This window comes from Salvelinus alpinus, chromosome 1 (genome assembly GCF_045679555.1).
Source record: "Salvelinus alpinus chromosome 1, SLU_Salpinus.1, whole genome shotgun sequence".
Classification (NCBI taxonomy): Eukaryota; Metazoa; Chordata; class Actinopteri; order Salmoniformes; family Salmonidae; genus Salvelinus; species Salvelinus alpinus.
In genome coordinates this window covers 44,238,965-44,252,114 of record NC_092086.1, presented here as the reverse complement: position 1 = coordinate 44,252,114, position 13,150 = coordinate 44,238,965, and the positions used below count along the sequence as shown (strand labels likewise).

At 45.8% G+C, this 13,150-nt stretch overlaps 2 protein-coding genes across 2 annotated transcripts; one reads left to right on the top strand and one right to left on the bottom strand.

The window, feature by feature from the left end:
* The first annotated feature begins 4,109 nt into the window (after positions 1–4,109).
* LOC139577160 (E3 SUMO-protein ligase ZBED1-like) lies at positions 4,110–7,020 on the top strand. The gene is made up of 3 exons (XM_071404046.1): positions 4,110–4,247; positions 4,808–5,152; positions 5,269–7,020. Exons 2-3 carry the CDS (start codon positions 4,816–4,818, stop codon positions 6,876–6,878), a joined length of 1,947 nt encoding a protein of 648 aa, XP_071260147.1. The 5' UTR covers positions 4,110–4,247; positions 4,808–4,815; the 3' UTR covers positions 6,879–7,020.
* A 4,275-nt stretch (positions 7,021–11,295) lies between these two features.
* On the bottom strand, positions 11,296–12,251 carry LOC139577156 (gamma-crystallin M3-like). The gene is made up of 3 exons (XM_071404034.1): positions 12,188–12,251; positions 11,772–12,011; positions 11,296–11,616 (listed from the first exon to the last, which is right to left on the bottom strand). Exons 1-3 carry the CDS (start codon positions 12,212–12,214, stop codon positions 11,341–11,343), a joined length of 543 nt encoding a protein of 180 aa, XP_071260135.1. The 5' UTR covers positions 12,215–12,251; the 3' UTR covers positions 11,296–11,340.
* Between the last annotated feature and the right edge of the window lie 899 nt (positions 12,252–13,150).

Here is a 13,150-nt window from a genome sequence, read left to right as displayed (position 1 = left end):
CCTAAGACAACAACATAGCATGACAGAAACACATGACAACACAGCATGGTAGCAACACAACATGGTAGCAGCACCTAACATGGTATAAACATTATTGGGCACAGACAACAGCACAAGGGGCAAGAAGGTAGAGACAACAATACATGACGCAAAGCAGCCACAACTGTCAGTAAGAGTGTCCATGATTGAGTCTTTGAATGAATAAATTGAGATAAAACTGTCCAGTTTAAGTTTAAGTGTTTGTTGCAGCTCGTTCCAGTCGCTAGCTGCAGCGAAATGAAAAGATGAGCAACCCAGGGATGTGTGTGCTTTGGGGACCTTTAACAGAATGTGACTGGCAGAACGGGTGTTGTATGTGGAGGATGAGGGCTGCAGAAGAAATCTCAGATGGGGGGGGGGGGACGGGGTGAGGCCTAAGAGGGTTTTATAAATAAGCATCAACCAGTGGGTCTTGCGACAGGTATACAGAGATGACCGGTTTACAGAAGAGTATAGAGTGCAGTGATATGTCCTATAAGGAGCATTGGTAACAAATCTGATGTCCGAATGGTTAAGAACATCTAGCTGCTTGAGAGCACCCTTACCTGACAATCTATAAATTACGTCTCCGTAATCTAGCATGGGTAGAATGGTCCTCTGAATCAGGTCCTCCGGAAGTTTCGTTTTCCTCGCTCAGCTGCCCGCAGCCCTGTTCTGTACCCTCGCAATGAGTCACTCAGCCACAGAGCAGGAGGGGAGCGTAGAACTGGCAGGAAGAAAAGGGGACAGTGCGAGTCATAGGATGCAGAAAGGGAAGAAAGTAGGTTCGAAGAGGCAGAATCAGGAGACAGGAGGGAGAAGGATGGAGCAGAAGGGAGACATGATAGGTTAGAAGAGGACAGAGTAGTGGCAGAGAGAGAGAGCAAAGATTGCGACGGTGCATGACCATCTGGGTAGGGGTTGAGTGGTTAGGGTTGAAGAAAAGGGTGACAGAAAAGGAAACAAAGTAGTGATCAGAGACCTGGAGGGGGGTTGCAGTGAGATTAGTAGGCGAGCGGCCTCTAGTAAAGATGAAGTCAAGCGTATTGCCTGCCTTGTGAGTTGGAGGGGATTGGGAAAGGGTGAGGTGAAAAGAGGCAAGGAGGGGAAAGAAGGGCAGCATAGGCTGAGATGAACTCGGTGTTCTTGACCGCAGATCGGCAGTTCCAAACGCTGCCAGAGACCCAGAATTTTACATGTGTTGTGCACGCAGGGTACACTAAATTAGAAGGGTTGAAGCCAAGGGGTGGGGAGCGTCTTTAACGTCTACAGAGATTTTGAAAACACACACATAGTTGGCAAAGCTACTAAAGAGCAAAATGAGATCATCTGTAAATAACTAGCAAAAAGACAGTACTAGACCACAACAGATAAAGACAAAAAATAAATATACTTATCACTCCTGGAGATATCAGGAGTCCTCTAGATATAGAATGAAGCACTTGACTCTAATAGGTAAAACCTTGTTTGAAGAGTTGTGTACTGTGCTCAAGTGAGTTATGTATGGAATAGCACTGTGTAGGTGTATCTCATAGGTTATTAGAGTATGCAATAAAAAAAATATGATTTTGATAGCGCAGTGAGGGTGGGGGAGATTAGTCCTCAGAGGGAATCCTGAGCGCTGCCTCCCGAACTTAGCCTTAAGATGCTTTTGCGAAACGGCCCAGGTTAGTAGAAAAATATAGGGCAGCGTTTTCCATTAGCCAATCTGTAACGTTGACTATAGAGCCATCATATATCGGCCTTACAAGGCGTAGCTTTAGGGCATATCCATCTAAAAGGACCCATGAGCACCAACATGTGAAGTTCATAGGAGCATATCAAATTGTGTGTCAAATGAAAGCTACACTACATGGCCAAATGTATGTGGACACCTGCCCGTCGAACATCTCATTCCAAAATCATGGGCGTTAATATGGAGTTGGTCCGCCCTTTGGTGCTATAACATCCTCCAGTCTTCTGGGAAGGCTTTCCACAAGATGTTGGAACATTGCTGTGGGGACTTGCTTCCATTCAGCCACAAGAGCATTAGTGAGGTCGGGCACTGATGTTGGGCGATTAGGCCTGGCTCGCAGTCAGCTTTCAAATCAAATCACATTTTATTAGTCACATGCACTGAATACAACGTAGACCTTACAGTGAAATGCTTACTTACGAGCCCCTAACCAACAATGCAGTTAAAAAAAATACGGATAAGAATAAGAAATAAAAGTAACAAGTAATTAAAGAGCAGCAGTAAAATAACAATAGCGAGACAATGTGCGGGGGCACCGGTTACTTGAGGTAATATGTACATGTGGGTAGAGTTATTAAAGTGACATTCATAGATTATAACAACAGAGAGTAGCAGCGGTGTAAAAGAGGGGGATGGGGGGCAATGCAAATAGTCTGGGTAGCCATTGGGGGTAGAAGCTGTTTAGAAGCCTCTTGGACCTAGACTTGGCGCTCCGGTACTGCTTGCTGTGCGGTAGCAGAGAGAACAGTCTATGACTAGGGTGGCTGGAGTCTTTGACAATTTTTAGGGCCTTCCTCTGACACCGCCTGGTGTAGAGGTCCTGGGTGGCAGGAAGCTTGGCCCCAGTGATGTACTGGGCCGTTCGCACTACCCTCTGTAGTGCCTTGCGGTCGGAGGCCGAGCAGTTGCCATACCAGGCAGTGATGCAACCAGTCAGGATGCTCACGATGGTGCAGCTGTAGAACCTTTTGAGGATCTGAGGACCCATGCCAAATCTTTTCAGTCTCCTAAGGGGGAATAGGTTTTGTCGTGCCCTCTTCACGACAATTCATCCCAAAGGTTTTCGATGGGGTTGAGGTCAGGGCTCTGTGCAGGCCAGTCAATTTCTTCCACATCGATCTCGACAAACAATTTCTGTATGGACCTCGCTTTATGCACGGGGGCATTGTCATGCTGAAACAGGAGAGGGCCTTCTCCAAACTGTTGCCACAACGTTGGAAGCACAGAATAATCTAGAATGTCAATGCATGCTGTAGCATTAAGATTTCCCTTTCCATAATAATGCTTTTCTGTATTGTACAGATCAGGAACCCATGATGTAATTCTGTTACCTTAATTCCGTTACCGGATGTAAATCCACTTCACCTACTGTAATTCAATAACCAAATGAAATGTATTTAAACTCAAGGTGTCATGTCATAGCTGACATCCCATTCTTTCTACAGACATCTTTGAATTTTAATTCGGAGCAGATATATATTTTTTAAACATGGTCGCATAAAAAAACTGAGGGAAATTTTACCATAATTCTGTTACCAAACTTTGCATCTGCACAGTTCTTCCAGTGAATGTGCTTTTGTGAAATGTTCTGTGTAAATTGTTAAAAGTAGTCATTGTGCAAAGAATTGTATGGTTTGTTAAACTTTGAAATCAATGTTTTTTGTTAGGAATACATTTTAAAGTGAAAAATCTTAGTCAAAGCCTAATTCCCTTATCGTGGAATTCCCAGCCTATAGGGTCTGGGTTGAGCAGTCCCAGCACATAGACTAACTGTGACAAAAGTTTACAATACAGACTGTCAATAGATGTCAATAGATTAATGAAAATTAATATACTTGAAACTAAGATTTGAAACAACTTTTTCTAATGTCAGAAAAGACATGGGACACGTTTGAGTAGTAAGGCAAAAGACAAGTCAAGGAGTGAAGTCGGTGCATCTGTGACATCCGAAAGTTGGACACTAATGTGGTATTCCAACAGCAAGGCTCAGATCAACATGGAAGTGTTGATAAAGAAAGTTTCATTACAATGTCGAAATAAACATGGTTCCAAACCCCATATTACACACTCACAAACTGAAATCATATGTGTGTTCATTGTACAATCAATTACTGTTTCAGTCATGTCTTTGGTCACATTCAGGTGGGTCAAACAACACTGTATTGACTGGTTGACACTAGAGCCTGCCATAATTCAGGCGATGGCTGCAGGATGAAGTTGGTGAAGAGCATATGCAGAAACTTGCTGTCGACTGCAGTCAAAACTTAATGATCTTTGATCACATGATTTCTGTAAAGTTAATGCAGTCGACATGTAGGCGCTAGACGGACAATGTTATCCCCATAATGTAACTCACTTTGAAAGGCGGTGACCATCGGACTTGACATAAAGTCGGAGGTGACGTAATTCTGCGACGTACATCATCAAACCGCGCGCTCAGAAGCACACAGCGCTCAATGACTATATTTTACATTCATACGAATAATCAAAGAAGGTAAGTTAATATTTGCAACCACGCACTCCTGTTGTTTTAAAATAAAATGACGATGCCAAACACAGACACAACGCTAGCTACTTGTCCGACATTTACCTTGTCCAGCAGACCTAAGCCTTGCTCAACATACCCACACAGTTAGCTAACGTTAACTAGTTACTAGCACCATAGCATTAGAATGGATCTCTATGGCTAGTACAGACCTAAACGTGTGAACCCCATCATGTCAGCTGAAGGTGTAACGTTGTGATTTCCAATCCTGATCCTTTTATTTCATTTTCTGCCATGTTTGAGGTTTATGTTTGTCATGTTTGAGCTAGCTACAAACAAGCGCTGTTCAGATTAGTAGAAATGTAACGTTAGCTAGATTTCCAGCTTTTCCTTCGTATTGTAAATCACGCCCACTACACATTTTCTAATAACGTTACACGTAGCCCACACAAGCCTAATTATTTACACCTAGTAACAGTTGTTTCCCATCAGCAACCAAAATAATTTCGATCTGTTTACTACATTGCTGCGACAAGATGATTGATGAAGTTGTTTATTTTATTTTGCAGGCCAGACGATGACTGAGTTTAAGAGAGCCTTCTCACTGGTGTGGGACCACTTCACTCTAGTGACACCCAATAAGGTCCAGTGCGCCCTCTGTTCACAACGGCTTAGCTTCAACAAAAACACCTCCGCCATGTTAAGGCACCTACGATCAAGGCACCCAAGCGAGGCTTGGTACAGCAACTCAACATCTGGAGCCCACTCAAGCACAAGCAACTCAACATCTGGAGTCCACTCAACGTTCTCTAACTCAATAATTAGTAGTTCTGGAGTCCACTCATCGTTCTCTGGTACTACAGGACTAAACTCAATGTTTACAAACAATGCTGCTGCTGGACACCACATCCAAGGTATGTTTCCTTTAGGATTGATGGTTTCATCCTGTTTCAATCAATTATTATATTTAGATTAGCATTCATTGTACATCTAATTCAATTTGAATTGATTATACTGTTTTATTTCACAGTCAGGACCACCAGACAAGAGGACCTGGATGATGCCCTAGTCAACATGTTGGTTAAAGACACCCAGCCATTTTCAGTAGTCGAGGAAGAGGGATTCGCTGCTTTCGTCCAAAAGCTAGACCCAAGCTACAATCTTCCAAACAAGCAAGCGCTGAAGAAAATGGTGGGGTCTCGGTGTGAATTCATCAATGATAATGTTGTTTCTCAGATGGTAATTTCTGACTTTGTCAGCCTGACTTCGGACATGTGGACATCTATAGACAAGCACAGTTACATTTCAGTGACAGGGCATTTGGTAGCAGAAAATGCCCAGTTATCCACTTTCCTCCTTGGGATTTCTAAGCTGCCTGAAAACCACAAAGTGATCCACATTGAGGAGGCCAAAAACCAACTGGTGGCGAGCTGGGGTCTCCACAGCAGGGTTGCTGCATTTGTCACAGAGAACAGCGAAAATATGGTAGCCACGGTTCAGAAACTAGGAATCCTCCAGTTGCCCTCTTTTGCACACGTCCTGAACCTTGTGATTAAGAGGTCCATGGAGGCTACTTTGGAGCTGCAGGACATCCGCTCCCAAGCGCGAGCTATCGTGGCTTTCTTCAAGTCGAATCAGAACGCAGAGATGAGGTTAGCCGAGGTGCAGGGGCAGCTAGGCAGGCCGGAGCAGAAGCTGATCCAGGAAGTGGACTCGAGATGGAACAGTAGCTTTTCTATGCTGGAACGTGTCTTTGATCAGAGGGAGTCTGTGGCTGCTGCTCTCAGCACCCTGGACACGGACATCATCCCTCTGGGATCTGCTGACTACGAGGTCATCCACCAGTGTCTCGGAGTGCTGGGTTCCTTCAACCAGGCCACAGCTGAGCTCGCCTCAGAGAAACGCGTCTCGGCCTCCAAGGTCATTCCTCTTGTCCGGATGCTGAAGATAACACTTGAGAAGAAGCACGGTGCCATCATACACCCTACGGCTACACAGCTGGCGTCTAACCTACAGAGGGAGCTTCAGATGAGCTGCAGTATGGTGGAGACCGAGCCAATCCTGGCTCTCTCTGCTCTCCTAGACCCGCGCTTTAAAATGTTGGCCTTCGGGAACCAAGGCTACGCTCAGGAGGCGGTGAAGCTCCTCACCTCCGAGTGCGCCTCGTTAATCCGGATAAATCCGGACAAGGACGACACTCTGCCGCCGTCCACCACCGGGTCGACGACGCCCTCCACGACATCACCCCACACCTCCTGGGCAATGGAAACCGCTTCCGTCTCCATGGCAACATCTCCGTCTAAGTCCCACGATGGGGGTCTGTGGGAGATGTTTGACAGTAAAGTGGGCGAGACACAGAGTGTTCAGAGCAGCACGGCAGACGCAGCGGTGGAGGTACAACACTACCTCAGTGACCCGTACCTGAACCGAGTGGAGAACCCCATGCACTACTGGGAGAAGCACTCCAAGGTGTACCCGCACCTGTTCCAGCTGGCTCGGAAATACCTCAGCGTTCCCGCTTCGTCTGTGCCATGCGAGCGCATATTCACCAAAGCTGGAGATGTGTTCAATAAAAAGAGGAGTTGCCTCAGTATGAAGGCTGTAGAGCAGATAATGCTGTTGAATAAAGGTCTAGTATAGCGCAAGCAGCATACTATCCACAGTGCTTCTCATGCTGTTTGGCCTGTATGTAATGGACTATTAAATGTACCAAATGCATTGTAATGTATTGTTCCTGGTTTGTGTATAAAGTATGTTAAAATATACTTTTTTTTAAAGAGAAGTGGTCTTCTACATTTTGAACATTTGTCAGTAGGCCATTTATCCACTAGAGGGCAGTGCTGCACTGGCTAACAACCGGGCACACTTGGGTGTACATTTCAAATCAAAGTTTATTTGTCACGTGTGCCGAATACAACAGGTGTAGACCTTACAGTGAAATGCTTACTTACAGGCTCGAACCAATAGTGCAAAAAATGGTATTAGGTGAACAATAGGTAAGTAAAGAAATAGAACAACAGTAAAAAGACAGGCTATATACAGTGGCGAGGCTACATACAGACACCGGTTAGTCAGGCTGATTGAGGTAGTATGTACATGTAGATATGGTTTAAGTGACTATTCATATATGATGAACAGAGAGTAGCAGTAGCGTAAAAGAGGGGTTGGCGGGTGGTGGGTGGCAGGACACTGCAGATATCCCGGTTAGCCAATGTGCGGGAGCACTGGTTGGTTTATGGCTCTCAATTACATTTTATTTATTACTGGGTGGACTGAATTCAATATTGCCTATACATCACTATAAGTGTTAAAAAAATATTTTAAAACATATTTAAAAATCACTGAATACTATTTTGCATTGTCATGTAATCGTGATGGTTGTTGTGCAAAGTGCAATTGATGTTATTTTACATTCATATCATCACGTATGGAGTTCTCTTGATGCTTTTTGAGTGCTTTTTAAGGTCAAGAAAATATTATTTAACTTCTGATGGTTTATCCAATGCATATTGATGCAGTTGGGGATGATGCTGAATGGCATTTTCACTGGAGGTACCTTAGTGATGTATGCAAGTCAGACAAGGAAGTCTGTAGCTGGTATACGACTTACAATTGACACTTATAAAGGGCAATGTGCGTTTGAAAAGGTTCGTGTTTGAAAATTAAGAGGGGAAAATTGCTTGGAGGCGTTCCACAGTTTTTTTTATTTAACTAGGAAAGTCAGTTAAGATCAAATTCTTATTTACAATGATGGCCTAACCCAGACAACACTGGGCTAATTGTGCACTGCCCTATGGGACTCCCATTCACAGCCAGATGTGATGCAGCCTGGATTTGAACCAGTTATTGCAGTGATACCTCTTACACTGAGATGGAGTGTCTTAGATCACTGTGCCACTCAAGAGCCCAAGTTTGAAATAGCAACAGGTGAATAAATGAAGTGGTTGCCAAGGAGACCTCAAATGGCTACCCAGACTATTTGCCAAGGGAACTGTTGTTGAGCCAGTCATTAAAAAGTAAGGAGCACACATTAATAATGGATTTTCAATTTACTCTTAAAACGATACATATTTCACAGACCTTTACTGTAATATGTAAGCACAATGGGAAGGCCATTGTAAAAATGTGTACAAGAATACTTCATATTTGTCAGTGACAATAGCATTTTGGTTGGGATGACAAGTTTTTACTATGTAAAAATCCCTGAAGACTGCTCTGAATGCTGTTGAGCTTCTGCCTTTCAGTCTTATCAGAGATACTTCTTGGCTTGTTGAGTTTTTGCAAATGGTGTGCCTGATATCGATGCAGCAAAAGCTTGTTATTCTGCCCATTTTTTAGGTTATCTACATAACACGCACGTTTTTGTGGATTGAAATAAGCTCTATTTTGAGCTAAATTCATTAAATGCTTTTTCTTTACTTGGACTGAGAAGAAGTACACCGTTTTCCAATGAGGCAAGGCCATTAAACATCAGCATATTGCTGCGTTGGACCCACAATGAGTGCTGCTTGGACCCACAATCAGTTGCACGGTGGTGATTTCAACTAATGGAGCACGTCCTTGTGTTTTGTATGTGAACACAAAAACAATGAAATTGCCACTGAGAGCTTTTGGAAGTCTTCATGAATTGTAAACAGAAAATCTAAAATATGAAACATGTAGTGCAACCACAAACAAAGGCTGTCATAAGGATTATGTTGAAAACATACAGAGGGGGATGTTTTCCCCCTCTGTTTTCCCCCATATGGTTTCCATATGTGTTATTTCTGTCACGCCCTGGCCACAGAGAGGCTTTGATTCTCTATTTTGGTTAGGCCAGGGTGTGACTAGGGTGGGCACACGGGGAGTGTGGCTGAGTCAGGTTGGAGACCTGAGCCAACTCCCCGTGCTTACCGTGGCGAGCATCGTACTGGTCAGGCACCATGTTATGCGGTGGAGCGCACGGTGTCTCCAGTGCGCGTGCACAGCCCGGTGCGCTACCTTCCAGCTCCCCGAATCAGCCGGGCTAGAGTGGGCATCCAGCCAGGTCGGGGGATGCCGGCTCAGCGCATCTGGCCGCCAGTACGTCTCTACGGCCCGGGATATCCTGCGCCGGCTCTGCGCACTGTGTCTCCGGTGCGTCTGCACAGCCCAGTGCGTCCTGTGCCTGCGCCCCGCATCTGCAGGTCGAAAGTAACCATCCAGCCAGGACGGGTTGTGCAGGCTCCTAGCTCGAGACCTCCAGTGCGCCTCCACGGCCCAGTGTATCCGGTGTCTCTGCCTAGGACAGTGCCTCCTGTATGTCTCTCCAGCCTGGTGAGTCCTGTGCCTGCGCCTAGAACTAATCCTCCCGTATGTCTCCCCAGCCTGGTGAGCCCTGTGGCAGCTCAACGTACCAGACTGCCCATACGTCTCCTCCCTCCAGTGATGATCCATGGCACGAAGCCTCCAGTGATGATCCATGGCAAGAAGCCTCCAGTGATGATCCATAGCAAGAAGCCTCCAGTGATGATCCATGGCACGAAGCCTCCAGTGATGATCCATGGCAAGAAGCCTCCAGTGATGATCCATGGCACGAAGCCTCCAGTGATGATCCATGGCAAGAAGCCTCCAGTGATGATCCATGGCACGAAGCCTCCAGTGATGATCCATGGCAAGAAGCCTCCAGTGATGATCCATGGCACGAAGCCTCCAGTGATGATCCATGGCAAGAAGCCTCCAGTGATGATCCATGGCACGAAGCCTCCAGTGATGATCCATGGCAAGAAGCCTCCCGTGATGATCCATGGCACGAAGCCTCCAGTGAGGAGTCATGGAACGAAGGCCTCCAGTCCGGAGCCTCCAGCAACGGCCCCTGGAGCCTCCAGCGACGGCCCCTGGAGCCTCCAGCGGCGGCCTCCAGCGGCGGCCTCCAGTCCGGAGCCTCCAGCAACGTTCTCCAGTCCGGAGCCTCCAGCGACGGCATCCAGTCCGGAGCCTCCAGCGACGGCCTCCAGTCCGGAGCCCCCAGCGAGGGTGCCTGGAGCCTCCAGCGACGGCCTCCAGTCCGGAGCCTCCAGCGACGGCCTCCAGTCCGGAGCCCCCAGCGAGGGTGCCTGGAGCCTCCAGCGACGGCCTCCAGTCCGGAGCCTCCAGCAACGTTCTCCAGTCCGGAGCCTCCAGCGACGTTCTCCAGTCCGGAGCCTCCAGCGACGGCCTCCAGTCCGGAGCCCCCAGCGAGGGTGCCCAGTCCGGGGCCTGCAACGAAGGTTCCCAGTCCGGGGCCCGCAACGAGGGTGCCCAGTCCGGGGCCCGCAACGAGGGTGCCCAGTCCGGGGTCCGCAACGAGGGTGCCCAGTCCGGGGTCCGCAACGAGGGTGCCCAGTCCGGGGTCGGCGGTGAGGGTTCCTTTCACCAGAGGCGCCACCAAAGTGGGGGGAGCCAGAGGCGGAAGGGGGTCTACGTCCCGCACCAGAGCTGCCGCCGTAAAGGAAGCCCACCCGGACCCTCCCCTTTAGAGTCAGGTTTTGCGGCCGGAGTGGGGAGGGGGGGGGGTACTGTCACGCCCTGGCCATAGAGAGGCTTTTATTCTATATCTTTGTTAGGCCAGGGTGTGACTAGGGTGGGCATTCTAGTTTCTTTATTTCTATGTTTTCTATTTCTTTGTGTTTGGCCGGGTGTGGTTCTCAATCAGAGGCAGCTGTCTATCGTTGTCTCTGATTGAGAACCATACTTAGGTAGCCCTTTTTTCCACCTGTCTTTGTGGGAAGTTGACTTTGTTTGTGGCACATAGCCTTAAGCTTCACGGTTTGTTTTGTAGTGTTTATTGTTTTGTTGGCGTATTCACCTAAATAAAAGAAAATGTACGCTGACCCCGCCGCACCTTGGTCCTGTTCCTTTGACGGCCGTGACAATTTCATAGTTTTGATGTCTTCACTATTATTCTACAATGTAGAAAATAGTAAAAATAAGAAAAACCCTTGAATGAGTAGGTGTTCTAAAACTTTTGACCGGTAGTATATATAATTGGCCTATATTATATCATACCTACAGATGGAAACACAAAACAACAAATATTGAAATGATGTAGCACACTCAATTTTTACGAATTACCAATCACTTTTATTTGGTCAACATAACATATCTAGCACATATCAGTGATACGCCTCATGCTCATGAACCTCATGCCACTCATGCCCATATCCCTGAAGTTCCTGTACTCTCCGGGCCTCATGTAAATCATCCTGCCTCTGAAGTGGGGCTGCTCGTACATCAGCCAGTGGCCATCCATCACGTTGCAGGACTGGCAGTCGGACATACGGTAACGGTCCATGATGGAGTCACAGTCGTCCATCATCTCGTGCATCTGACCTCCGAAGTTATCTCTCTCGTAGATCCTCATTCTGTAGGATCCTCTGTGCTGTTAGGAGCAAATAAGAATATGTTGAATGAATTACTGAGTACATCAGACTGTTGAAAAGCGTCACAGAGCCAATATGATTAGTGTGATTATGGACATCACAAAGCTACTTCGAGTGGGGCTGTTAACAGCAGACTAAATATCATATGGCCTACCATGGGGATCGTGCGGCAGGACCTGATATCAGTCATTCCCATCATATTCTGGAAGTCAGAGTACTCTCCCCTCCTCATGAAGTACTGGTTTCCCATGTAGTTGTTGCGGTCATAGACCATGAAGCAGCCGCTCTGAACCCTACAGGAGTGGCACCTGCTCAGGTAGGAGGACATGTCAGCGCAGTCGCTGCTGCACTCATAGGAACGACCCTGGAAGTTCCTGTCCTCGTAGAAGACGATCTGAAAATAAAAAGGGATAATTTCTATGAACTAAAATATTTTATGAAACAAACATTTTTGAGAAATGTAGGAACTTTAAAGAACTTTAATGTTGTAGTTGGGGGTGCTAGAACACTAGAGGTATTTTGCATAACAATTTATGAAAATGTAAGTATATATTTTGGTTTTAAACTTACCCTGCCCATGTTCATGCTGGTGGACATGTTTGCTAACTGTGCTGCTGGTTGCTGCTCCTGAACTGATTCCTACCTGGTTTAACCCTTTCTTTTATACCTGACCAAACCTAAAGAATTCCTAGCTCCGTTGTTCAAACCCCTGACCCAGCAACATGCTATAGAAGCCTGCAGAGGCCACGGAGGTTACATCCACATTTCCAGTGACTGGATCCCTCAGTGTCTTTAGAAAGACTGTTTCTCAATTGTCTGTTTCTCAAACAAAGTAACATATAGCCTTTTGAGAGTTTACAACAGCTAGTAACAGCCTTGAAAAGGAATGTTCTCCATACAGTACATGTCACAATGCTTTTCTACGTTTTGTAATCTTATTTGAAAGATACGATAAAATATTGGTGATACATGACTCAATGTTATATTGTAAGCTCATTTGGTTTAAGACATTTAGCAGAAATCACACATATTGAATGAAGAGTGAAAATCTGGGTTTAACCTGTTAGTTTAAAATATGTATTTATATCTCATCTTTTGTTCAGTGGGCTGATTTAACCGTTCTTAAACCTCAGTGGACTTCACGTAGACCGGCATTCCTAAAAAATCAATACATCATCAAAAGTGAGTCGAACTTAACTAACATTTATGGTTCATAACATGATACTACAGAAATTGTTACAAAACGTTAAATTGTATTGAAAAATATTTCAAATATATACATTTGTTCATTTCTCTTGAGTTACAAAAAGAAAAAAAAGAGTTGACATTTATTTTAAAGAAGCCTTTATGAGGGATTTATAAAAGGGTTGTAACAGTCCTGACCTGTTTTATGTTGTTTTTTATGTGTTTTTGGTCAGGGCATGTGTTTTGGGTGGGCAGTCTATGTTATTCGTTTCTATGTTGGTTTTGGTTTGCCTGGTATGGCTCTTGATTAGAGGCAGGTGGTTTGCGTTTTCCTCTAATCAAGAGTCA